This window comes from Homalodisca vitripennis, unplaced genomic scaffold, assembly GCF_021130785.1.
Source record: "Homalodisca vitripennis isolate AUS2020 unplaced genomic scaffold, UT_GWSS_2.1 ScUCBcl_1748;HRSCAF=5759, whole genome shotgun sequence".
NCBI classification, from domain to species: Eukaryota; Metazoa; Arthropoda; class Insecta; order Hemiptera; family Cicadellidae; genus Homalodisca; species Homalodisca vitripennis.
In genome coordinates, this window is record NW_025777901.1 from 20,962 (window position 1) to 47,550 (window position 26,589).

The following is a 26,589-nucleotide window of genomic DNA, read 5'->3' on the forward strand; positions in this document are numbered from 1 at the left end:
TCTCTGCGGAAGGAGCAGCGGGTCCATCTGCGGGAACGAGCACCCGGTCCATCTCCAGTAGGAGCAGCGGGTCTCTCTCTGCGGAAGTAGCAGCGGGTCCATCTGTGGAACGAGCACCCGGTCCATCTCCGGTAGGAGCAGTGGGTCTCTCTGCGGAAGTAGCAGCGGGTCCATCTGTGGAGACGAGCACACCCGGTTCCATCTCCGTAGGAGCAGTGGGTCTCTCTGCGGAAGTAGCAGCGGGTCCATCTGTGGAACGAGCACCCGGTCCATCTCCGGTAGGAGCAGTGGGTCTCTCTGCGGAAGTAGCAGCGGGTCCATCTGTGGAACGAGCACCCGGTCCATCTCCGGTAGGAGCAGTGGGTCTCTTCTGCGGAAGTAGCCAGCGGGGTCCATCTGTGGAACGAGCACCCCGGTCCATCTCCGGTAGGAGCAGTGGGTCTCTCTGCGGAAGTAGCAGCGGGTCCATCTGTGGAACGAGCACCCGGTCCATCTCCGGTAGGAGCAGTGGGTCTCTCTGCGGAAGGAGCAGCAGGGAGGGGAAAGAAGATCAGCAATAGGTCAACTACGAGGAGCGACAGCTAATCACAAGGTGGAGAGGGGGGCCTACAGCAAGGGGGAGTGCCAGCTTATCGAGGTCGAAGAAATAGCAGCTCCAGAATACACAGCTGACGGAAAGAAATATCTAGGTAAGGATTCAATTTACTATATGGGATAAAGATTTATCTGAAATAAGAAGAGCACCTCAAGGTCGAGCTCGACTACATAATGTAGTTATAAGGCTTCCAGGACCCAAGGGAGACGCTTGTAACATTAGGTCCACCTTCAGATGCCTTTGCTTTATTCTTACCATATCAAGAACTTGAACAAATAGTATTAAATACTAATAAATGGATTCAGGCAGCCCCAAGAAAACTATGAGCGTGAACGTGACGCCTTACCTACAACTCTTACCGAACTTAAATCTTTGTTAGGTTTGCTCATTTATGATGGTGTTATGAAGTCATATCACATCAAAATATAAGTCATTTATGGAGTACTGATGGCACTGGCATTGACATATTTCGTAGCGTAATGAACCAAAGGCGTTTGCATTTTTGCTCAGAGCATTGCGTTTTGACAATCCGACGATCGAGAAGAAAGATTGGCGGTCGATAACCTAGCTAATAATAAGGCCATTGTTCGATCCATTCGTCGAAAGATGTCAAAATGCTTACACACCAAGTGAGTATTTAACTCTTGATGAAATGTTGGATTCATTTAGAGGTGGATGATACTTCAAGCAGTATATGCCAAAAAAACCTGCCAAATATGGCATAAAAATATTTGCATTATGCTGTGCCAAAACATTTTATACAGTCAAATTAGAGATTTACCCAGCAGTACAGCCGCCTGGTCCATAATAGACAAAGCAATAGAGTAATGGATGTAGTCGAGAGGATGATTCAGCCAGTTGCTGGAACTGGTAGAAACATAACCATGGATAATTGGTTTATGTCTGTGCCGATGGCTGACCGTCTTAGAGATTATCCATCGTTGACAGTAGTTGGAACAATTCGTAAAGATAAACCCCAACTTCCACTACTGTTCAATACTTTACAAGATCGACCAGTACGAAGTAGTATATTTGCTTTCAGACCAAACTGCACTGTTGTGTCTTACGTACCAAGTAAGAAAAAAGAATCGTCACGTTACTGTCCACAATGCATGCATCTGACGCCATTGATCCGGACAGTGGCGAAGCTCAAAAACCTGAAATTTTGACATTCTATAACTTGACCAAAGGGGGGTGTAGACGTAGTAGACGAGATTGAAAAACACGTTATTCAATCTCCCCAAATCAGCAGACGATGGCCACTTACAGTTTTTTTCTCAATTTTAAACATAAGTGGCATAAATGCCTACATTGTTTATAAGGCTGTTACCAAAGACAACGTCAGTAGAAAGAATGTTTCTACAAAATCTAGCTTGGAGTCTCTGTGCAGAACAAATGAGGGTAAGAGTTCAGATATTTTCAATGCCACAGAATATCAAAACCAAGATAAGAGAATTATTTGAAATCCGAGGTGATGCTCTTCCAGCACAAGCTGTGCAGCGGCAGGGACAGGCAGTGGATGGAGTTGGCCGTTGCTACATGTGTGGCACAAAAAAAAAGCCGAAGAACCAAAACACGATGTGTAAAATGTGGAGGACTTTGTTTGTAGAGAACACACCAATCCGTTGTGTGCGCAGTGTGCAGGACCAGAACGTCGGCCAAGACAAGAAAGTGACAGTGACTAATCCGCTTCAGAACAAGCTTTTGATGATAACTACTATTTCTTTATAAAATATTGTTGTTTTTAATTTACTAATAAAGTAGCTAGAATTAGAATATTATTTCCATAAATTTCTCCATATAGTAGAATTTTATAATTTTATAATAATGTATTGTCTTATTTACAGAGTAATGTATTTTTTCAATTTTGAACAAGTAGAAATTTATATTTGACTTCAAAATGTGTATTATACAGCTAATATGATGTTTTATAATAATTAACAACCATATAACAATATAATAAATTAAAGTTTTTACTCGAAAAAATTACTTGCTTGTCTTTAATATTCACATTTTTAAATTTCGGTCAAAAAGACCGAGTGCGACTAACGGCGTTGCACAAGCCAGTGCGACTGATGACGGGTTAAGGGAAACCTAGGTGTCACTTTCAAGGCCTTGCTTGTTTGAGTCTGACAGGTCAACAATGTCTGTAATGTTAAAAATCAGCAACATATTGGGACATTATTGAAATGAGAGTTTAAAACAAAGCTGTAACAAGCTATAGACCAACATAATAAACCATACCCATGATATATCACTAATATTGTAGCTCCCAAACACTTTCACTGCACTGCACAATAGCCTAGATCAGGCAGGGGTTCTCAACCTGGGGGTGCAGTGAACTTCACAATAGCCTAGATTGACCTAGGCTTACTAATTACAACATATCACATATAAAACCATGAAATTACAAAAAGAAAACTATATATCAATTTAAAAAGATCCAAAGTAAATTTGTTTTATAAGTAATTAAGACTATCTTGTGAAATAAGAACCTTTTATGACTAAATCTAAAGACCAAAACAGACAAGACACCTGCTTCAAAATGGCTAGATGGAGACCGTTCTAGCATGTTTATTACTTCAATGTGACATCACTGTTGTCAAAACAGCAAAAAAAATTTCACCATTTAAATCAGCGATTCTTTCTGTTTGAATTGGTATATAAATAGTCGTGGTAGTGTTGACTTATGTTTTATATGAACTGTCGAAACGGTTGCATGTCAGATCCATTATAATGTCAATTGCCACTTGAGAATCGATTCAGATCGATATTGTGATGTCAATTGTCAGTTCCATGGTTAAGGAACCATTTAAACCATACCTAGCATTTTAGAAAAAATGACCAGTAGTTAGAGGTGAATGGTTTTGATTATTTTATTGCTTAGGATTTACATTCCAAACAAGTGTTTGTTCATATTCAGTTAGCTGTTCGTTGTTTTAGCTTGTCACATATTTATATTTGTTTGCTAATGTTACTGTGTTTGATTATGTGTTGTAGCATGAATATTATTAAAATTTACTTGAAATTTGTATATACAGTAAACTTCTGTTAATCCGGCTCTGTCAGGACTGGCGCATGCCGAATTATCAAATGTGCCGGATTATTGGATATATATCAGAGAAATAATGTAGGCATTATAAATAAACAAACATTCACAGTAAAACAAGTTTTTATTAATCTAATATAACTTTCAGGTAGTCCTTGTTATATGTGGATCTATAAGATCTATTTTTTTAACAGTCTATTTACTGTGCGTAGTTTACGCATTATAATGATTGGGTGGAACACAATCAAGGTCGAGGGCGCATTCATCCCGGTTCATCACATCCTCGTACCGTACTGCTACTACCAGCCTCTCTAGACAGTGCTTGCCTGTCTCAGAAGGCAGTGCGACAGAAGTCAGTCGTTTAGAGTCGTCCTTCCATCACAAACCTGTGCTGAGCACATTAACTGTGAAATTGACCTACCTTTACTAGACTCAATTGAATTGATACGAAAGTGCAACAGGCTGACAGCCGACGGCCATGGTCAGTAACGTGACTCGAGTCTAATCAATATCATCCCAAGTCGGCCAAATATGACGCCTAGCCTTTTCTCCACGCCTACCTAAACGCTGTGTCCACCATGAACGGGAAAAAACATTGTTGTGTAGTAAATTGAAAAAGTAACTCTTATTAAACTCCTAAAGTATCTAAGAGAGAACCAAATACTAACTGACAAGCAGCATGGATTCATCTCTGAAAAATCTACCACAACTACAATTATTGACCTAGCTGAATATATAATTGACAATATGCAGATCAGCAACACTATCACCAGCTTATACCTTGATCTCAGTAAAGCCTTTGATTGCCTTGGACATGAACTCATATTGACTAAACTTCAAAATGTGGGTATTAGACAAACAGCACTCAGTTGGTTTGAAAGCTATCTCAAAGGACGAAAGCAAATATTGGAACTAAAGGAAACAACCAAGGGACTCACACAATCACTACAATCTCACCCCCTACCAGTGAGAGGAGGAGTTCCACAAGGCTCGGTCCTTGGACCAGTTTTGTTTATTTTATTTATAAATGACTTTTCCAGAACACTTGAGAGAATATTGTCAAATGATCACGTACGCAGACGACACAGTTCTGCTTGCAGCAAATAGAAATACTGAACAACTGGAAATTAACACATACATAGCTTTCAACATGGCTCAAGAATATACAATGAGAAACGACCTCGTTCTCAATGAGAAAATACAAAACAAATGACTCTAGGCAGTAAAAAGGCCCTTGTAACTGAACTACCAAATATCCAAGCAGCTGATGAAGTTAAACATCTTAGCATAATACTTGACGAGAACATGCGCTGGAAAAACCATATAGACAGCCTCTGCCTAAAGCTTAACTCAGCATTGTTTGCATTAAAGAGAACCAAGACAACTAGTACTCATGAAGCCACGAGAACAGCATATCATGCGTTATTCGAAAGCCACCTGCGTTATTGAATAGCAGTCTGGGGTGCTTCTTCAGCTGGCTATCTCCACAGAGTTCTGGTGATGCAGAAAAAAGCAATAAGGTTAATGGCTGGAATAGGACCTAGAGAGAGCTGCAGAAACATCTTCAAAAACTGGAAAATATTGACAGTAACATCCATTTACATCATAGAAACCATACTTTACTGCATAACTAAGAATCCTCCAAAACAAAGAGATCTCCACGGCCACTACACTAGACAAGCAGGGGATTACACTCTACCAGTCCATAGAACAGCATTGTACGAGAAAAAAACCATCATATGCTGGAATGAAACTGTTCAACAAGCTACCAGATCATCTGAAAGACAACCCAAGAGCTATAAAGAGAACCTTACGGTGTTGGCTGCAAGACCACGCATACTACACGCTCGGTGAGTTCTTCTCATGGAATGATGAATTTTAAATAGACCTCTCATTTAATAATACAATTCACTTTTAAAAACTGTTTGACTCTGTAACATGTCTTGATGATGTTGTTAATAAAGCATATTGTCTATTGTGTATTGTCTAAATGATTAATGTGCCGTTACTTTACATGTTACTTTTTTAATATCGAACTATAAGATGCCGGATTAAACTGGATTACTGTATTCTAAAGTTTAATATTTTCTAATTACAAAAATACTAGTTAATTATTTAATGCCTTCTTTTAGAATAACACAATTAAGGTGTTTTTAATGTAACTAAATTTATAAATAGTTTAAAACCATGTTTCTGTACTCAAAACGTAATGTCATAATGTCAGATAGTCAGGCAGCTCTTAAAGCTCTTGACTCCAACAGCATTTCATCCAAGCTTGTGTGGGAGTGCTTCGACACTCTCTGCAAGCTTGGATCACGCAACTTTGTACGTCTTGGTTGGGTACCGAGCCATACAGGCATAGGTGGCAACGAATGCGCTGATGAGCTTGCCAAAAGCGGAGCAAGCATGCCATACACTGGTCCAGAACCGAGTTGTGGTATAAGCAAGTCAGCTGCTTACCAAAGTATAAATAAATGGCCCAAGAAGACACACCGCTTGCGGTGGCAGAGTCACCAAGGACAAGCACTCTGCAAAAGACTGCTTACTGACTAGCTCCGGCTTCACCAGATAGCTGATGGGGCTGGGCAGGGATCAGGTTAAGCAAGTGATTGCCTTGATCACTGGACACGGCCACTTCAGGAAGCACCTAAACACTCTAGGTTTACGAAATGAGGACTTGGAGTGCAGACTCTGCAATAAGTCTGAAGAGACTGCAAAACACATAATACTGGACTGTGAGAGACTGGGAGCAAGGAGAAGGGCTCTTTTCGGTGATAAACAACCAGGCGACGAACCAGATGCTAGTATCGGGGAAAAGCTTGTTAGCCTAATTAAGGGCACAAAGATAGGCTTACCCCTCTAACATCAAAGGGGCATACAATAAGCTCAGGTTGACGTGTGAGGATCTCTGAATCCACCCCAATATCCCAACGCAAAAAAAAAAAAAAAAAAAAAAAAAAAAAAAAAAAACGTATTTGAATTATAGATTACGGTTATTGACTGTAACAAGGCCCTATGTGGTTCTAGTGTATGACACTTGTATGTTTACAGACACCATTAATATTAATTACATATTAATTACAGACACTCACAAGTTTTGGCACTATTGATGTATATTGCACATTTTGTTTCAGGATTTGCAATATTTATGGACAGAACTATAGAGCAAGACTATTGACTCTAGCAAGTTCCTACGTGCTGCTAGTGTACGGCACTCGCACATTCTCAAACACCATCGAGATGACTCTTACATCGGTTTTGATTTATTTTGTTGCAGACTGTATGCATAGATCTGATCAGGTAATTGGTTTTGGCACATTTTATCAACATTTTGATTCAGAATAATTATTGTTACACAAACTCTAAATTTTCTCTCTAATTTTTAGACTAATTAGCCTACATGTTTTAGGCATGATACCAAGGATATTCAGACAAATTATATGTAGTTTTCATTGGAGAGTTTTGCATCTCATCTCTCTACACCAGCCTTCATGAAAAGTCGTTTATTGCCAACAGTATACCTTTATTTTTATCAGTGTCTGATCCTGCAGTTTAGGTAAGATCAAGTTGATACCGCTACTATCGCTTTTTTAATTCCACAAAGCAGTTGTTTTCTCTTTTATCCTCTTTTAAAAAAATTTTTAGAAAGCTTCCATATTTTGGATTTTTTGGCAGGATCAAATCATCTCTTTTTTAGAAAGGATATTCATCAGTGGTGGAGTGTAATCTGAGAGTATCATTGGCAAGTCAGGAGTGCTTCAAGGCTCTAACTTGGGACCTTAGTTTTTTATGATTAATATAGTGATATTAAGATTTGTCGACTGGTAGTTGGAGTAAGAGACCATTTAGCTCTGCAATCAACTATTGTTTCTGCTGTAGGGTGAGCTAAAATGAACCGCATACTTCTGAACTACAGCAAATGGTAGAAGGTATTTTTACTTGTAAAACTCATCTTTTTGTTTTTATGTGAGATGTTGAGCAGTAGGGTAAAGAGTAAGTACTTCATGCCGGTACTAATTGTTCGCAAAAGGTTTATTGAACATTAGGCCTAAGCATTATTTTAAAATTTAGAAGTCTCGTTGAAATGGATAGATAAATTTTCATCTAAAAGCATTAATTTGTCTGTGCCAACGTCACCTGCAATGGTAGAATAGGGTTACAAAGGTGCTGTGATCAATCTTATGCATTAAGAAAATACTTTTTGTGGATAATTAGGGAAATTTTAGAGCTGGTTAGATTACATTCACATTGCAAGAAGGTTCAACTTCCTGCTCTTTCAGCTCATTATGCTTGCTTTTGATGTCAGTGACAAATATAAGTCTAAGAGCTAAGGATTATACTTCTCATATGAGAGACCTGTTGTATATATTTTGGAGTAATTCATGTAGTAGCACTGCAAATATAATTTAGATTTGTTTAATGATGACTTTGGCAAGTTTTTAAGGAACGTGAGTTATGATTATGTCACCTAAGATAGTATATAAGCTGTGATTTTTAAAATTCGGTGTAAGACAACTATTTTAAAGTATAAAGTTTTATTTGATTTATCACCATGTATAATATTTGTATTGAAATCCCTACAAACAATCGGGTATGCATGCATTTAAGGGTTACTTTAGTGAGTTTATCATCCATGAAAAAAAGGGAGATCTGAACCAAATTCGTAATTTTTATGTTTGATAAATCATATAATATCAAGGGATTTTTAATTTTCTGTGGTTGTATTAGTATCATACACAGCGCATTAAAAAAAATATTCTCTGGATAGGTCACACAGTTCATGAACCAAGTCAACTGGAGTACTATTTCTGACCAAGATGAGTAAACCACCTTGAATTATCTTTTCTAGTGAAGAAAGAAACAGGATTATATCTGTGAATAATAAGAGTATATCACTATTACTCAACCAATCTTTTAAAGAAGGTAACATGTTTGGAACATTTATTTTAAGCTTCGACTGAAAAATAAATTGGTGAGATGAGATTTTCATTGGAGTGCTTCAAGGCTTCAACTTGGGATCTTTGTTTTTTTTTATATTACTTTAGAACTAGAAGGGTCACTTAGAAGTAACCACTGTAGAGTGCATCATGGGTAGAGCTTAAATAACCAAAAGATTAGAAACACTAGATTTTGGACCTTATTTCACTACTTACGGGAATTTCGATACTTCTAAAAACCTGTGGCATGTTTACTGGGGTGTAGACACGTATGGTATTATTGTGCTGGCGTTTGGGGAAAATTTCTTCAAACAGAAACCTTACAGCAGGTTAAAAAGGAAGCTGTGGAATTTTCTATTTGTTCAGGCTGTTTGATGTTTTCCCAGAATCACTGAAAATTAAAAAAGTAATCCTATGCAACAGTTTTAATAATGTTCTACGTAGGAGTTTTCCATCCTGTGATCATTGCACTATCTGTATGTCCAGTTTGTGATCATCATAATATATTTTTCCTTTCCATAATAAGAAAATGAACTTAGTCCATTAACAGTGAATGTTTTTCTGCCGTTTATTATATCCTTTGTCACATTATCCAACATTAATGGTTTTATATTGCATTTAACCCTGTTATTGTCAGTGTGATGTGTTGTGCGTATGTATGTTATTGTGTTATGTAAGAAGCTGCTCGGTCTACATGTACTAGTTTACTACTCTCAGACATGATTAACCCTGGAGCTAGCAGTCATTTTTTTTCCTCAGATAGCAGCCATTTTTTGTACCCGTGTTTGTGTTTTGTACCCGTACTTCAATATTTTGTAAAAAATACATTTTTACTATGTGTAATACATTATTTTTCAGGAGATAATGCATTATAAATAATAGGGAGATAATTATGGTATAGGCCTAACAACATTATGCATAAACCATTAAAAAATATGACTAACCAAAAAGTTTGTGTTTTAATTGTTTTTTAGATGGTGGGACTGCACCTGATAAAATATAATAAATATTAGAATCTGAGATAGCTAATGTATTTTTTCATTTTATCTAGTTTCAGAAAATATATAATGGTATCTAGGTTCGCTTTGAAGAAAAATGGAATATATTGTAAAAAACAAAAAGTACATAAAAGGCTAAATTTGTTACTATGACTACGATTATTACAAAAATATAATTCTTACACTCAATATTTCCAAAATATACCAAAATTTAGAGAATTATATTTATAATATTACAAAAACAATAAATTAATTAATAACCGAATTCCTAAATTTTATTTTTTTATATTTTAAAAGTGGTGGGAAGTACCTAAATGTTTTACCTTAATCTCATGAAATAAATATTTTTTGTGTCTAGGTCTAAATCTAAAGACAAAAACGACAGACTCCTGCTCCAAAATGCTAGATAACGACGATTGTTCTGGCAAGTTTATGATGTCACTGTAACATCAATGTTGCTAAAAGAGCAAAAAAAAAGCTTTATCATTGAAATCAGCAACTCATTCTGTTTGAAATGGTACAAATTAGCGGTGGTAGTGTTGACTTATGTACTATATGAACTGTCAAAACATATATATATATGTGTGTGTGTGTGTGTGCGCGCGCGCACGCGCGCGTGTGTGTGTGTCAGATTGACATTATAATGTCAATTGCCAGTTCCAAGGTTAAAATAAATCTAAACACTCTGGTGCTTGTTTAAGTTTTCCATAACACAATGTCAGTAAATTAATTGTTATCTTGTTATAATTTTTAGTTACAATTAACAACACTTTATTTTAAAATGTTGAAAATTTGTTATTTTATATAAATTTAACATGCTAGTTTATTTTAGCAGCAAAAACTAGTATATTAAGGTTGAAGAATGGTTTAATTTGTTGTTTAATATAAAATATTTTAATAACAACAATATTCTAATAACAAACAGTAACACACTGATTCCTTTTATTATATTTCAGATAGTAAATACTAATTGAAATTTACAGATAGAGCCTATGTGTATCATATCAATTTCAAATAGTACTTATTATTTAATTAACACTATATGTATATTTGCTCCTACTTTGTTGCTAACCACACAGCAATTACAGTGCAACTCGTGTAATATAAATACACTGTAAATGGCCACTCAAAGTGGCCTTCAAAAAGTGGTCAGAGTCTCAACCTGTTAACTTTCTAATTGAGAAACCCCTACACATAACGTAGGTATGGTGGGAAGGGTTGATTCAATGTGAATGTTGAGTTTAGCTCCAGTCCACCTTCCTCTTAGTGCAGCGTCTGGAATCTGACACTGTCACAGACTTGACTCCTGAAATCTGGAGTCGTGTTCATCTGAAGAGATTGACAAAGAAATTCAAAGTGAACTCTTTACGTCGTTTCGACATCAGAGACACGTAGACTACAAAATACAGTATAATTTAGGTGAAGAGGTATTTTCATTGTTATATCACTTGCACAAATGAGAAATGTCAAAATGATGTTGAGAATTCATTTTGAGCTTCTTTGTCGCTTTTTTTATCTCTTCAGATGAGCAGGTTCTAGATGTTGCACTAAGAGGAAGGTAAACTAAAATACCTACTTTTATTTAGATTGTTCGTAGCAAGAATCATGTAAACCAAAGTAAGTTCTTTCATACATGTATAGATTCTTTGTGTGATTAGTTTATTGTATTGTTGAATAATACATATAGCAGAATATAGATGATATAGAGATTTCAGTGTTGTATTTTCAGTATATTTGTTATCTTTGTTCATTTAAATAAAATTTCTATGTACTAATACAGTTAACCCATTGGGGAATTTGCCTGAGCGGCACTCGTTGTGCTCTTTCTCTTCATGAAAGAAAAGATCGTTTCTTAGACGCTAACGATCACGTATTTGTTTGTTTTTCTGCTAGATCGCAGTTTTGTGCCCTCGTGCATCCTTATAAGCAATTATTCTGTTTCGATTTGTTATGTTTGCACACTGGAACCACAAATAATAGCTTATTTTGTTATTGTTTACATTTTGCCATATGCTCAATTTTCGTCACTTTAATGTTTTTCTTACATTCTGTATATTGTGTTCTCAATGATTAGTGTTTAACTGTTTATAGTTGCTGAATCAGTTTTTTAGTTCTTCCGCTACCTCATGGAACAAGACAATTTGCGTACTTCAGAAGTAGACAGATACTTGGACAGTGATATTGAAATATCAAAGATACTCAAAGACTGACACAAAAGTGAATTATAAAAAATAAATAAATAGTCATTGTATGTAATGTAAATAATTTATTTGAATTATCATTTTAATAACAATTGAATGTAACAAACAGTTTTATCTCATCTCCCAGACAACTAACTCAGGAGCTTGTCATAATATCATAAAAAAGTGAAAAAATGTAAGTGAATTTTGATTGTTTTGTTATTATGCTTTATAATTAAGTAATCCAATAAACGCTGGTTTTTCATGTAAAAATCATTGTGCTGTTTTGAATTTAAATTTTTTTTAACAGATAAACAAAAACATTAATAAAATATTGACACTTGCTTTTGATTTTGTGTTTTTTACTCAAAATATTTTTAAATGTACACTAAAAAAAATTAAATAAAAAGTTATTTGAAGAAAGCAACACTATTGTAGAGCAACCAAACAGACTAAAATGTCTTGAAAGATTGACTAATTCATCTGTATCCAAACTTATTCTATTAATATTTTAATTTTAGTACATACATGCATTTTTTGCCAAAATCAATTTAAACATTCAGTCCTAGACAGGCTAGGTTAATTGCTTCCTCAATGGGTTAAAGGAAAGACATTACATTTTGTTAGCATTTCATAATGTTATCTGAACCCTTATTTTCCAGCTTCTGCTGACAAAAACAGAGCTATTTTATTTTAAGGCTTCTTTATTTGCTATTTAAAATAAGGATAATCAATTATACTTTGATTTTTCTAATGAAATAAAATCAGTTAAAGAGTAAAAAGAGGAGAATAAGAGACGTAGATTTAGTGCTAATACTGATTTTATATTTTATGTTTCAGGTGATTTATCAGGATGAGTACCTGCAAGAGTGTTACAATAAAGCAGAAAATATGAGAGAAAAAGTGAGGTTAAACAGACTTCGAAAGTCACTGCCTGGACATTCCTTCAGCAGCTGCCTCATAATAGCAAGCATTTCTGTGCTGGGGGTCTTCAACAGGCCGACGTTTATCGCGTTCGCTTTTACGCCAATATTTTTCTGGCTCCATCGTGGTCTAGGGTCTAAAAATATCGGATTGCCAGAATTCCACTTGAGAATAGTCTTGCTGGGTAGGTATATCATAAATAGAATAATTTAGTCTATTATTGTCACGGTTAAATTGTATTGTTTTAAAAGCTTACCGACAAAGTGTGCATTTTATTCGTGTTTATGAATGTAAGATTGGAAACACTTTGAATCATTTGTTTTATTATGTTAACCCTTTAAGTGCAGTGTTGTTACAGGCTACTACTGCCGGGTTTATTTGCCGCGCTCAGAGCTACTCCATAGTCAGCGCAAATGTAGCGTGATTCTTACCCACCATGCTCAACTTTAGCGATATCTTTATTTACTGAACTGTCATCAGAATCTGTTGAATCGTCAGGTCATAATAAAGCATCAATTAAAATAGCAAACAAAAAACGTGCAGTAACAACTTCCAAAACGCAATTGAAAAACTATAAACCAATAATGTTGTTTTTAACGTCCAGGTAAAATGACACCATGTGCTTCCTTGGTAGTTCCTTAGTGACCGTCAGAGTGTAGTAGCAATTAGACAACAGTGCTGTGGATTTGTAATAGTTCAAATAAGCACTACTAGAGGCCATTGTGTATCATTTTACAGCTGTCTCGCATCATGTAGCGAAGCAGCTGTTTGAAACAAGTTAACACGGGCATGGCAATTGTACGCAAAAGTGGGATCGCCCATGTTAACAGGGGTGTGGCAGTTAAGAGGTTAATATCATTATCTTCTTGTCCCCTCCTCCTCATTTCCTTCCTGTTTATTACACCATTATCAATTATTAAGTGCAACTGGGCCAATTAGTGTTACACACCCACACCAAGTGATTATAAACATCACTATAAGAAAAATGAAGCATAAACGATAGCAGTACACTGATTGCCACTTCAGAATGAAAAACATAGTAACGTGCCACACATATTCGCAGAAATCTGCAGGTACTGGGCTGGCTGGCTATACTTATGCGAGTGTGGGGATGCGTGCATGTGAGGCAAGCACACTCCCTAATTGATAATGGTAGTGTTACATCCCTATCTGTGTAATATCTTGTCTAAAAAATGAATGCTATAAATGTTAAGTACTTGTTTTTTTAATAATTTAATCTGAAGTTATTTGGAACAATAAATCAAAAAAGTCAAGTGGACTGAATTCAATCTTAAATACCAATATTTTGGCTGTTTTTTTAATGTTTTTTAATTTTCTGACATAAATTGACGAGATAGTAGTGGTAGGCTGCATACAATTAATCAATTTCAACTTACAGTTCTCCTTCTTTATTAATTTGATTGGCAATTAACTGCCCTTCTGAGATTTCTACTCCTACCTGACCGTACTGAGTATAATACACCCAAGAAATCACAATTTTCTATTTGTTTTAATTCAAGCAGAAAAGTATTTATTTGCCCATGTTTGTAGTAAATTGTTGGTAAAAACTACACATTTCTGATTTTAAAAACGTGTTGACTCACTTAAAACCCCATTTTACCTCTATTGCTATTACCAAAATGTATTTGGTAACACATTACTCTGTAAAAATATGTTTTTTTTAATTACCATCAGTAAATTATAATATAAAATCAATACACTTTATACACTATAAGCAATTTGGCCTTATGTTACATTAATAGAATGAAATTTTTTTAATTATTTTGTAATTAAGTCTATACTTCTGCACCATTATATAAAATGAATTGTGTCTGTCTGTGTGTTTTTGACTCAAATCACATTAAAATCACTGGGCCGATTTTATTGCAATTTTACATGGACATACTTAGGGTACCTGGTAAATGCATAGGGCTATTTCTATTTCTAGTCCTTCCAGGCTATGACCTGCTGGACTCTGAAGTTGAGAAAAATCCCATCTTGGTTTCTAAAGCTCCATTACAGGAAACAAGTATTAATTGAAAGAGCCAGTTAAATATAGTCAACTGTTCTGTGTTAACATTTTTTATGATACCACAACCATATGTTTACTTACTTTATCAATTTGTTTACACTAGCCTTGAAAGCATAAAGTAAGCTTGATAGTAACAACTTTGTTTATTTCCACCTTACCTGGCTGTTGAGCATAGAGTAAGAAAATATCCAGAGAAGAAAATTGAAAGCTTTAGTACAAATATACTTTTAATTGTACGTGTTAGCAGATATTAAGTATGGAGTGCTTATTTCAGTCAAACTGTAATGAAGATATCAATGACAAAGTTACTATCTAACTTTTACCGTAAATCAAAAGAGACTGTTATAAAACCCCTTCTTAGTTGCCTTTTGACAGGAGAAGGCTTCTCATACCTGTGTATGTATATATATTTTCTTGATCAGGGAATGAAGGCAAAATAAACTATGCACAAAAAATTACTAATACTTTTTCCTGCAGTACAACACAAATTATTAAGAACAGATTTTTAGAGAAGTTTGCTATAAGTTATTACTTGGAGTGAAATGTTATCTTTGAGGTGCTGTTAGTTGTGCTTAAACAACCGTTTTCTTCTATGGGGTGGTCTACTGCCGTGCACTTGAGCCTCAAGGGCCTTTTGCACACCCCGGAAGCACACCACGAGGCCTACCAGTCTATGATTTCAGCAGTTCCACAAACCGCAGAAAACAACCTATCAGGTCCTCCTGGGGAAATTCACCACCCTTGTCCAAACTACCAAAGATGGCATACCACTCCCTTGCTATTGAAGGACAATCAAAGAGCAGGTGCTCAGCAGTTTCATCCTGCTCATCACACATTCTACAGAGTGGATCCTCCTGAAGGATGCCGACTCTGTGAAGATGCTTCCCCAAGTGACCATGTCCCGTGATCAGACCTATAACCTGAGAAGACATTGATGTATTTAGTGAGAGTAGGTCAGACGCCACTCTGGAGGAAGGCGACTGTAGTACCAAAACTATCCTTACTTAGATTAGATTATTAAGTTTTTGAAATTTATTATGAATGAAACTGCTTTTGCTGTACATATTTTTGTTGGTTTACCAATCTAATAGTTAATTTTTGAAGTCTTGTTATGTATTCATTCACAAAATTCCTTTGAATCAACTGTTATTAAAATAAGATTATGTTATTGGTGTGTGTGTGTTTTTTTTTGCGATTCAGTATTTATTAAAAAATAATTCAGACTACTGCTATTTATACAAATTTAATAAATGTTAAAAGTCATTTGGCAGGTATTTGGCCTTCCAGTCATATTTTAGACTACTATTTGGCCTTCAAGACTTACAGACTACTCACTGGTGGCTGCCTTTGGCAGAAGCAACCACCAAAAAGGAGGTGTAGCCATCTACAAACTCAATAGCCTGGCCAATACAGTTGAGAGTCTGAACATCGAGGGACTTAGCACAGAACTAGTGTGTGAAACAGCGGCAGTAAAACTATCAATCAGTAGGGGACGACACTTGTACATCATTGGCATTTATGGACCTCCAAGTGCTCCACTTCAAAGTGCACTTGATCTTCTGTCCAGTATTCTAGACACCATCCCTGCAAATAACGGTGGCATATGTATTGTTGGGGACCTCAATGTAGATGGCTTGGAACACTCAAACAACAAAAACGACAATATTAGTTTGAGGGAAATGTTGGCCACCTACAACATTAATAGATTTAATCTTCCACCTACAAGAATCACCAAGATCTCCAGAACATCAATTGACATTGTGGGCACTAATCTCAACAACCGTATGGTTCATGTTGACGTGATAAACAACGGGATCTCTGATCACACTGCGCAACTAACAAGTATTGATGTCCAGTCCAAAATAAAAAAGAACTCCTCATCTTATAGACGTCACTTCAGCACACAGAACCTAACAGCACTTAAGAATCTTCTAGCTGAGCAAGGTTTACGACACTGAAAGTGCTGATTTAGCATACAATAGCTTCATTAATTCAGAGACTAAATCATTCGCTTCTGTAAAAAACATTAATCTAATTGTTAATGGACAAGATATTACTGAGCCAATGGATGTTTGCAATAGCATTTAACAGGCACTTCACAAGTGTACCTCATATTATCTCAAACCAACTTGACTTGCTGAATTCAAGGCATTACGATCCACAAAATTTTTTGCCAAATCCATTTGTTAATGGTTCATTTTATCTCTATCCTGTTTGTGAAAAAAGAGATAATTGAAGTTTATAAGTAAATTTAAATCAAGTAAGTCACCAGGCCTGGATGGAATACCTCCAAGGATATTGAAGGAACACATCCACATCCTGTCAAAAAACCTCTTTGCTCTTTGGTGAATAGCTCCCTGACTCACGGAGTCTTCCCTGAATGTCTCAAGGTAGCCAGAGTAACTCCAATATTTAAAAACAATAATTCAAATCTTGCAGAAAATTACAGACCTATTTCAGTTCTTTCAGTTTTTTTTCAAAATTATTAGAAACTATTGTAAAATTACGGCTTGAAAATTTTTTAAAATCATTCTCAATAATAAATAAAAATCAATTTGGTTTTCAATCTAATTTGTCAACTTCAGATGCTATCATAAGTTTAACTGATTATGTGCTAACTGCCTTGGACCAGGGACAGTCGACCTGTGGCCTGTTTCTGTGACCTCCAGAAGGCTTTTGATTGTGTAGACCATGAAATTTTGTTAAATAAATTGGAGTATTATGGCATCAGAGGAGTTGCTCTCAATTGGTTTAGTAGCTTTCTGAGGGATCGCAGCCAGGTTTGTAGAGATAGTTCGAAACAGTGCTGGTTCTGTCCATAAATATCTATCTCCTGCCCGCTATTTGGAGGCAGGCGTACCCCAAGGGTCAGTTTTAGGTCCAATATTATTTTTAATTTTTATAAACGACTTACCCAAGCAGTTCAATTTATGTGACAAATTAATTCTCTTTGCTGATGACACCACTAGTTTTGATTAAATCTGACAATAAAACTGAACTATCTCAAAAATTATATGATAACATTAGTTTTGATTTTTAACTGGCTTAAAGCTAACAAACTATCCTTAAATATTTCCAAAACATCCATACTTAATTTTCACTTTAATTAGAAACTTTAGAGAACAACTTGAAATAACTTTTTACCAAAGTAAACTTACTTCTACAAAAAATTGTAAATTTCTTGGTGTTACTTTAGATGACAATCTTAGATGGGAAAATCACATCAGTCAGTTAAATGGGAAACTAAATTCAGCATGTTATGCTATTCGTAAAATTAGAGACTTGACTGACTTAAGAACAGCAAAAAACTATTTATCTTGGCTATTTCGAATCTGTGTTGAGATATGGAATTGTTTCCTGGGGAAGTTCACCATTTATTGAACAGGTTTTTCAAAACTCAAAAGAGAGCAATCCGAATTCTAGGAAATTTGAAATTTAATCAATCATGTAGAGGACATTTTTTAATCTTCAAATTTTAACAGTAAGAGTATTTACATAATGGAAGTTTTAACTCAAACATATAAAAGAATACAGTCCAATCCCTTTATCTCCCATCATAACTACACAACACGTAATAGTTATTTTCTACCTGTTCCTATACACAGAACAGCCCATTTTAAAACATCTTTCTCTTACAATAGTCAGCATTTTTTTAAACAAATTACCTTTAGCATGGAGAGAGAGATTCCTACATTAAAGGCTTTCAAAAAAAACTATTAAAGAATACATGCTTCAAACTGAAATTTATACTTTTGTGACGATTTTCGTCCGAATTCACCAGAAAATAATTAAGATGTGAAATATCATACCACCGTATTAGCTATATGACTTGTGTTTGTGTTGTAGTTAGTATTTTTTTTAATTGTTAATTTAGTATTTAGTGTTATTATTTTCTTGACGAGCCTTATAACATTGTAATGTTCTATTGGGCTAATAAATCATTTCAAAATTAACACATTACTCATGGCGCTGAACACAACTTGTCCCTACAAGCTCACCCGAAGAAAGCAAAACAAAAGAGGTATTACTGACCTAGAGTCCGAAGAACTAAGGAAAACATTTATTAGAGCCCAAGAAAGGTTTATCATCAGTGGCACTCAAGAAGACAAAATAGATGCTTCCCTGAAGAAAAAGGAGTACGACCTGAAGCTTAAATTGATCAGACAAGAAGCCAGTGAAGACCTTATATCAAATGCCACAGATAAGAGTAAAGCAATATGGAGCATCATTAATAGTGAAAGAGCACCACGCCGAGAGGACAGGAATATGGATTGGAAGTTGGAGATCATGGGGAAAACTACCCAGGACATCAATAGAGTAGCAGACCATTTTAATGACTTCTTTGTTAATGTTGCGGATGCCACAATCAGAAATGCTAGCCCTGTTGACGGTACAATGTCTGTTGTAAGTACCATAACTGATCATAGGCCCAACATAATACTCTCCATTTTTCAGCCGACAAATACTGAAGAGGTAATTAAGACCATTAAAGCATTGAAACCAAAGCTTTCTACAGGGTTCGATGATATCCCGCCCAAGTTGTTAAAGATCTGTAAAGAAGAAGTCTGCTTGCCACTAACAAACATAATAAATAAATCCCTAGCCCAAGGTGTTTTTCCATCAAAATTAAAAATTTCAAAAGTGCACCCTCTTCACAAAAAGGGAAGTAAAAAGGAATTACAAAACTATAGGCCAATATCACTTGTCCCGGTGGTATCCAAAATTATCGAGAAAGTCGTGTTATCCAGACTACTAAACCACCTACAGCAAAATTCTCTTATTCCCAAAAACCAACATGGTTTCATTTCTGGAAAGTCAACAACGACTGCCCTGGTGGATCTGGTTGAGTGCATTATTGACAGTTTGGAAGCTGAAAATACTGTGGTCAACGTATTCCTAGATCTTAGCAAGGCCTTTGACTGCCTCGACCATGGCCTAACAGTAGAAAAACTGAGATCACTGGGAATAACAGACACAGCCTTGAACTGGTTTGGAGATTACCTTCACGACCGCAAGCAAATAGTAGAGCTGAAGCAGCTCAAAAATGGACAAACAAAAACAGCCAGATCATCTCCCCTGAGAGTAAATAGGGGTGTTCCTCAAGGTTCGGTACAGGGTCCAGTGCTGTTTGTGCTCTATACTGAAGACCTTACTAGATACTTAGAGGCCTTCTGCCTCCCTATCATGTATGCTGATGGCACCGTCCTGATCACTAACAACAGATCAGTTGAAGAATTGGAGATATCAACCTACATTGCGATGAATATGGCACATGAATATTGTATTAACAACGACCTTGTACTTAATGAAGACAAAACAAAACAACTGTCAGTAGGGCGACATAAGAATGATGTATATTACCTACCCAACTTACAATCTGTAACATCCATTAAACACCTGGGTTTAACTTGTACGACCGGCTCTCATGGCGTAGCCAAATCGACTCTTTATGCCAGAAGCTGAGTTCCTCTCTATTTGCTCTGAAAAGAGTCAAAGCGACCTGCACCAGTCCAGCGATTAAAACTGCCTATTTTGCTTTATTTGAGACCACATTAGGTATGGGATCATTCTTTGGGGTGCCTCCTCTGCCAGTAACCTCCAGCGGGTGCTGGTACTCCAGAAGAAGGCAGTTAGGTGCATGGCCAGTCTTCAATATCGTGAGAGCTGCAGGATTGCTTTTAAGCAATTGGGAATTTTAACTGTGACATCTTTATACATAATGGAAGTCATCCTGTATGCCAGTAGCCTTGGGTTGCCCAGGAACGCCAATGTTCACAACCACAACACCAGATTTGCGGATGATTTTGCCCTTCCAGCACACAGAATGAGCCTTTTCGCCATGAAACCGTCCTACGCCGGTGCAAGGCTGTACAATTTACTACCACCTGAAATCAAGAAGGGGAATCACATTTCCTTAAAGCAGAGACTACGTAGCTGGCTCATATCCGAAACCATCTACAGCCTGGAGGAATTTATTGAGAGAGCAAGGAGTGCACATCTCAGATGAACTTTTCCAAAATTGCTCTACTTATCTCTTCTAAATTTTATTTCTGAGTTATGACTGTTTTAAATATTTGACGCTATACTGTTCTTTACGATCATGTAAATAAAGAGATTTGTCTATTGTCTATTAGTTTTCTTATTTTAAGCACTTATATAACAGAAACGCTCAAATACAAAACAATTAAATCATGAAAAGTAAGGGGTCTGGTGTAGTGGTAACATGCTCGCCCTGCAAGTGAGAGACCCGGGTTCGAGTCCTGGCGGAGCAAGTACTTTTTGTGGTTCAATATTTATTAAAAATTAATTCAGGCTATTGCCGCTTATGCAAATTTAATGAATATATACATATATATATATATATATATATATATATATATATATACATATATATATATATATATATATATATATATATATATATATATATATATATAAAATAGATGTAACTGGTTTCCATTCACCATACTAAATTAACAATTTTTACTACAGTACTAAATGAATTAACCTTACCTTATTTATGAAAAATACGTTTTCGACTGCAGGTGAACCATAAAACGTAGATGAACTGTACTACCAGAAGTTGAAAATGTGTTTGTCGTAAGTAGGGTAACGTTCATTCAGTACCGTATTAAAAATTATTAAATATATATCATAATTCTAATAATCTTAGCATACACCTAAGAAGCATTTTTCAGTAAAAGGTTTTCTCAACGTTTCTAGGTCTGTGTGCATTGCCAATGACAGTATTCCTCATCTTAGTGGATTCGTTTTATTTCGGATATTTGACTTGGAATGAAATTATACAGAAGAAGATCAGCCTGGAGAGCAACTTTGTGATGACTCCGTACAACTTCATACAGTACAATGCGTACACGAGCAATCTGGCGAACCATGGTCTGCACCCTCGAGTCACACACTTGCTGCTGAATGTACCTCTGTTGTACAACGTGTTGGGTGTAGCGGCCATATGTGCTGTCCTCAGCCTGCTCTACAGGTAACAACATATCTGCTGTAGTAGTGTTCCTACTCGGGAAATTATAAAGTAGGTATATAAGGTGTGTCCAAAAAGTATCCGACCTTGACGTCTGGCATGAACTGACATTACTCGGCAGCAACGGTAATCTGGTCCCCTTCAAAGTACTCCCCTCCACAAGCCACTACCTTATTCCAACGCTCCTCCCACTTCCGGGAACACTCCTTAAATTCATTTTGCGGAATGGCTAACAGGTCCTTCGTCGCATTTTGTTTTATTTGTTCAACATCGTCAAATCTTTTCCCTTTCAAAGGAATTTTTAATCCAGGAAATAGCCAGCGGTCATTTTTAAACCGCCTAAACCACTCTTTTATTTGTGTATCGCCCATATACACGTCACCATAAACTTTCCGTATCATAGTAATCGTCTCTGATGCTGAATGGCCAAGTTTTTGGCAAAATTTAATGCAAATGTGCTGCTCAACACGTTCAGTCATATTGATATGCGACACACACACACACGGCAATACTGTACAGAACAGAGCGGTGTGACTCACTGAGTGACCAGATCGTATTCAATGCCTAATATGAGAAGGATTAGGCTCGCCCTTCCCCTCCAATAACCGGTTCGAGCCAGTCGGTTACACCGCGGCCGCCTACTTGTCGGCTGTCGGATACTTTTTGGACAGACCTTGTATACCTATATTGCAGGTAAATATTATACTGAAGGGATCATGGGTGTTTACCATCACTGAGTATGCAACAACTTATAATAAACATAAAAACAGCATAACAATCCGAACCATAATATAACATTAAAATAAATAATAAGATACATCACAGGATAAAATAACACGGAAGGTTAAAACTAAAGAAGATAGGTACATTAAAACTTAGTTAAAATTAACAAGTTCATAATTTAATTTGTAAGAGAGATTAAATAGGTGATGGATAACAAGTACTAAAATAATAAAATCAACACAATACACAACAAGAATGCTTAAAAGTAACAAGTCTGACACAGGTACATTTAAAAATTTGTTTACACTGTAAAAAGGATTTAAAACCAACCATTTATAAATTTTACTCTTAAAGTCGAGTTCTTTTATTCTTACAGGCAATCTATTGTAGAACTTGAGCCCATTATGATGTGGCTGGACTTTACATTTTCCAGTCTAGTGACAGGAATGTCCAGTAAATTACAATTGCGAGTATTCAATTAATGTATACTAGTAAACAAAGGACAGAGTGGCTCGAGTTGAATGACAATCTCCTCTGATCTTTTTCTAGTGGCATTCAGATTTCACGACCTAGAGGGTTTCAGATCCCAGTGATATTTTGGCTAGTTATATACCTGTCTGGATGACAACACTGGGTGTAATTAAAATATTTATTACTTTCCAACTGGGTAGCATAGTGTTTTCCAAAACTAATACAACACTACAGATGTGAGAGATTTTAAATTGGACAATGGCTTGAAGCCGTGATTAAACTAAATTCTTGTTCTTGTAAATTCCAGGAATAACAATTAACTGCACTGGTAGATCTCCAACCACAAAAATCGTATTGCCAATCATTTAAATATCTGGAAACAATGACCGTAATCTCTCTCTGCATTCCGGTGGTTATCCTGTACATAGACAAATTGTCCCCTATTTGATGAAGAAACATCCACCACTATACCTGGTAAATAGTATATCCTCCCAAGGCACCGAACCACACTGTCCGAAAAGCGGCTTTTATAACCTGGACAAAAATTAGGAAAACTCCTCCCAACCAACATATACAAAACTAGAAAAATACTGAAAGAAGAGCTTGAGAAGTAGCTTCTCGTTCTGACCTGCCTACATCTTGAAGGAATTTATAGAAAATCCAAGGGGTGAATGGACTGACGTTGCCTGATAAACAGCGACACCTGAGTAACAAAACTTGTACTCTGTGTGTAATAAATTTGATACCTTTTATATTCTGTACAAATGTAAATAAATATTTGATTAATTTTTTGATTGATGAGCCGAGAAGGCAGAGAACCTGGAGGGGCTGGCATTCTCCTGATAAGAATAAGGCAATCAGAGATTCAGACACAACTGAAAGAATCTCGGGCTCATATGGCATAAGAATCAGCAAATTGTTCAGTATGATGATCTCCCCTATTGTCTTTTTTATGAGGAAAATGGAACTTATCCAGTTCTCATGTTATGTTCTCATTATCCAGTTTTCCTTTTCTATTTTTTCCAAAGATGACAAACTATTGATCCCGAGTTTGCACTTGGAAGATTTCCTCTTGGAACCTCCTCTTTCCAAAGAAAGAAATTACTTCTCATCATAATTTTCAAAAAATGTAAAAGATAGTGCACGGATTAATGTCTTATTCTTACTATTGACAGTGAATCATCATTATTGATGGTTTGATTGGTGTCTCTGTTCAGTTTACATTGTATTATTGTAAAATGCACCAGCTGTGACTACCCTAGATTTGTTGTATTTCAGGATTATCAGGCAGAGATGGAGTGAGCTACCTCGCATACAGAGCATCATCGGCTTGATGACATCGGCATGCATCATTCCCATCGCTTTGCTCTCCATCTTCCCGCATCAAGAACCACGATTTATTATTCCCATCACGCTTCCTTTAGTCTTTCTCCATTCGCAAAGAATTCGCAACGTCCATGATGTCCAGCAGATTTGTGAAAAACAAGACAAAGGATTGAAGGTGTTTATAAAAAAAGAAGTGTCTCAAAACTACAAAGACAAAATATTGTCTGTCTGGTATCTGTTGAACATGATTCTGGTGCTAGTCTATGGCTTTGTACATCAAGCAGGAGTTTATCCGTTGTTAGATCACATGTCTGTGGTCATGAAGGAAAAGCCAAGACTGACAGCCGTTCATCTAGTCACCAGTTTCGTGTACCCTCTGCCGATATCGTTGCTTCGCCTCCAACACGCCAAGACTTTCGTAATAGAGGGAAGAAGCGGTTTGAAAAGGTAAAGCTTTCTGGCAAAAAGTTTTGTTACTTAGGATATTTTAATCTAATGTATTTTAAAGTTTGTAACAAATCATAAAATAGTGTTTACAGAGACCAAGCTGGTTCTTGACCTTTAAACTTTAAACTTAGATAGTTAAGTTCGATTCCCAAATCTGATTCTAAATCTTAAAAATTACTGGAGCAATTGCACTGAAATTTTACATATTGGCAGCTTTTTAACATATAGGCCTATTCTTATTTTGAAAATCCCTCCAGACTACACCCCACTGGTGTCTTAAAGCTGTGAAAATTCCCATCTTGGTCTCTAAGGTTTAATTACAGCTATAAAATCTTGATTAAAAAAGCCTGTTAAATGTAGTCAACTGTTCTGTGTAAACATTTTTTATGACAGCACAACCATGTGTATACTTAATTAAACCGCTATTTTCTATTTGTTTACATGTATAATTTTGAAAGCATAGAGTAAGCTTGATATTAAAAACACTTCTTATTTCAACCTTTTCTGAAACTGCTGTTGATACAGAGTAAGAAAGTATCCAGATAAGAAAATTAAAGTATGTAGTGATCGGTCAGTACTGTAATGCAGATATCAAAGACAATATTACCATCCTAACTTTTACTACAAATTTAAAGACTGTTATAAAACCCTTCTCAGTTGTCTTTTGGCAGAAGTAGGCTTCTCAGGCCTGTATGTATATTTATGTATGTGTATATATATATATATACACACACACACACACACACACACACACAAGATCTGTTCCAAAAATATTGCAACTAATTTCCACGGGTTACGTATATTCGGTTTTTAAAATTTTTTTTGTGGAGTTATGTTGGTACACATGTCACTGACGTATGCCAACAAGTTTGACCGTTTTGAATGTTCAGTTAATTGTTGACAGCTAATTTTGCTTGCATGTGTCATGGCTCATCTTCGATTTGTGCCCTATTTAAAAAAAATGGATCATAGAATCTGTATAAAATTTTGTATTAAAAATGGAATTAAGTCACGGAAGCATTTCGATTGATGACTGTAGCTTATGGAAAAGCTACCTTGGACTGAAAAGTTTATCGTTGATACAAAACGTTCTCAGAGGGCCGAGAAGATGTGAACAACAATGTGCGTGCCGAACGCCCCAGCATGTCAAAAACTGTTGATAGTTTGGCTTGTGATACAATACACTATACAATTTTAACTACATTGATATATTGTTTTTATTTTATTTATTTCTGTGTTTGTGTCTTAAGTGTGTGTATATGTTGTTGTTACTTGTTATTACCTTACCGATTGTTAATTAGTGAGAATTTGACAACTGTCCTTTAGACAGAGATTTATATTTATAGTAAGAAAATGGTTAATTGTAAATCTGACTTTTCACTTGCACAATGTGTTTAAAGGCGGTAAAAATTCTGGATTCTTGATTAATTTCCCGCAAATGCTGGTTGATATTCCATCATTCTCAATTAATTACTCACCGCAGATTTGAGGTCAAATCTTATCAATCGTTTCTAGGTTTCAAATAATTTTATCTTTATTTTCTTTATTTAAAAATACAACAGAAGGTCCTAACAAATACAGTAACTTGGCATTGGGTGCCTAAATAGTTTAATAAGAATTTTAATTGATTAACATAACTTAAATACTCGTAAATTATAAATTTATTTCCATATCTATTATTCCAAAAAATGTGTGCCCTCCTAGCATTGGTGCTGACAAAATGCATAAATAATGACAATCAGAAGTATATAATACCATAAAATTTACAATGCAAACAAAACAAGATCGAAGATATTTGAAAATTCAATAGCTTTTGAGATTTGGCTTCGACCACTAAATGGGTACAAGTAATATATATTAAATCATCAAAGATGTCCTGTAATTATTCACCATGAATGCAATAAAACTGAGAA

At 35.9% G+C, this 26,589-nt stretch overlaps 1 protein-coding gene across 1 annotated transcript in view; it reads left to right on the forward strand.

Annotated features, from left to right (window-relative positions):
* LOC124371657 (GPI mannosyltransferase 4-like) overlaps positions 1-26,589 on the forward strand; it is a 36,697-nt gene that overhangs the window by 9,488 nt on the left and 620 nt on the right. The window contains exons 4-7 of the mRNA XM_046829995.1: positions 6,779-6,944; positions 12,600-12,867; positions 21,439-21,712; positions 24,182-24,676. Of these exons, the coding sequence (XP_046685951.1) occupies positions 6,779-6,944; positions 12,600-12,867; positions 21,439-21,712; positions 24,182-24,676 (1,203 nt within the window). The remainder of the gene's footprint in view (positions 1-6,778; positions 6,945-12,599; positions 12,868-21,438; positions 21,713-24,181; positions 24,677-26,589) is intronic.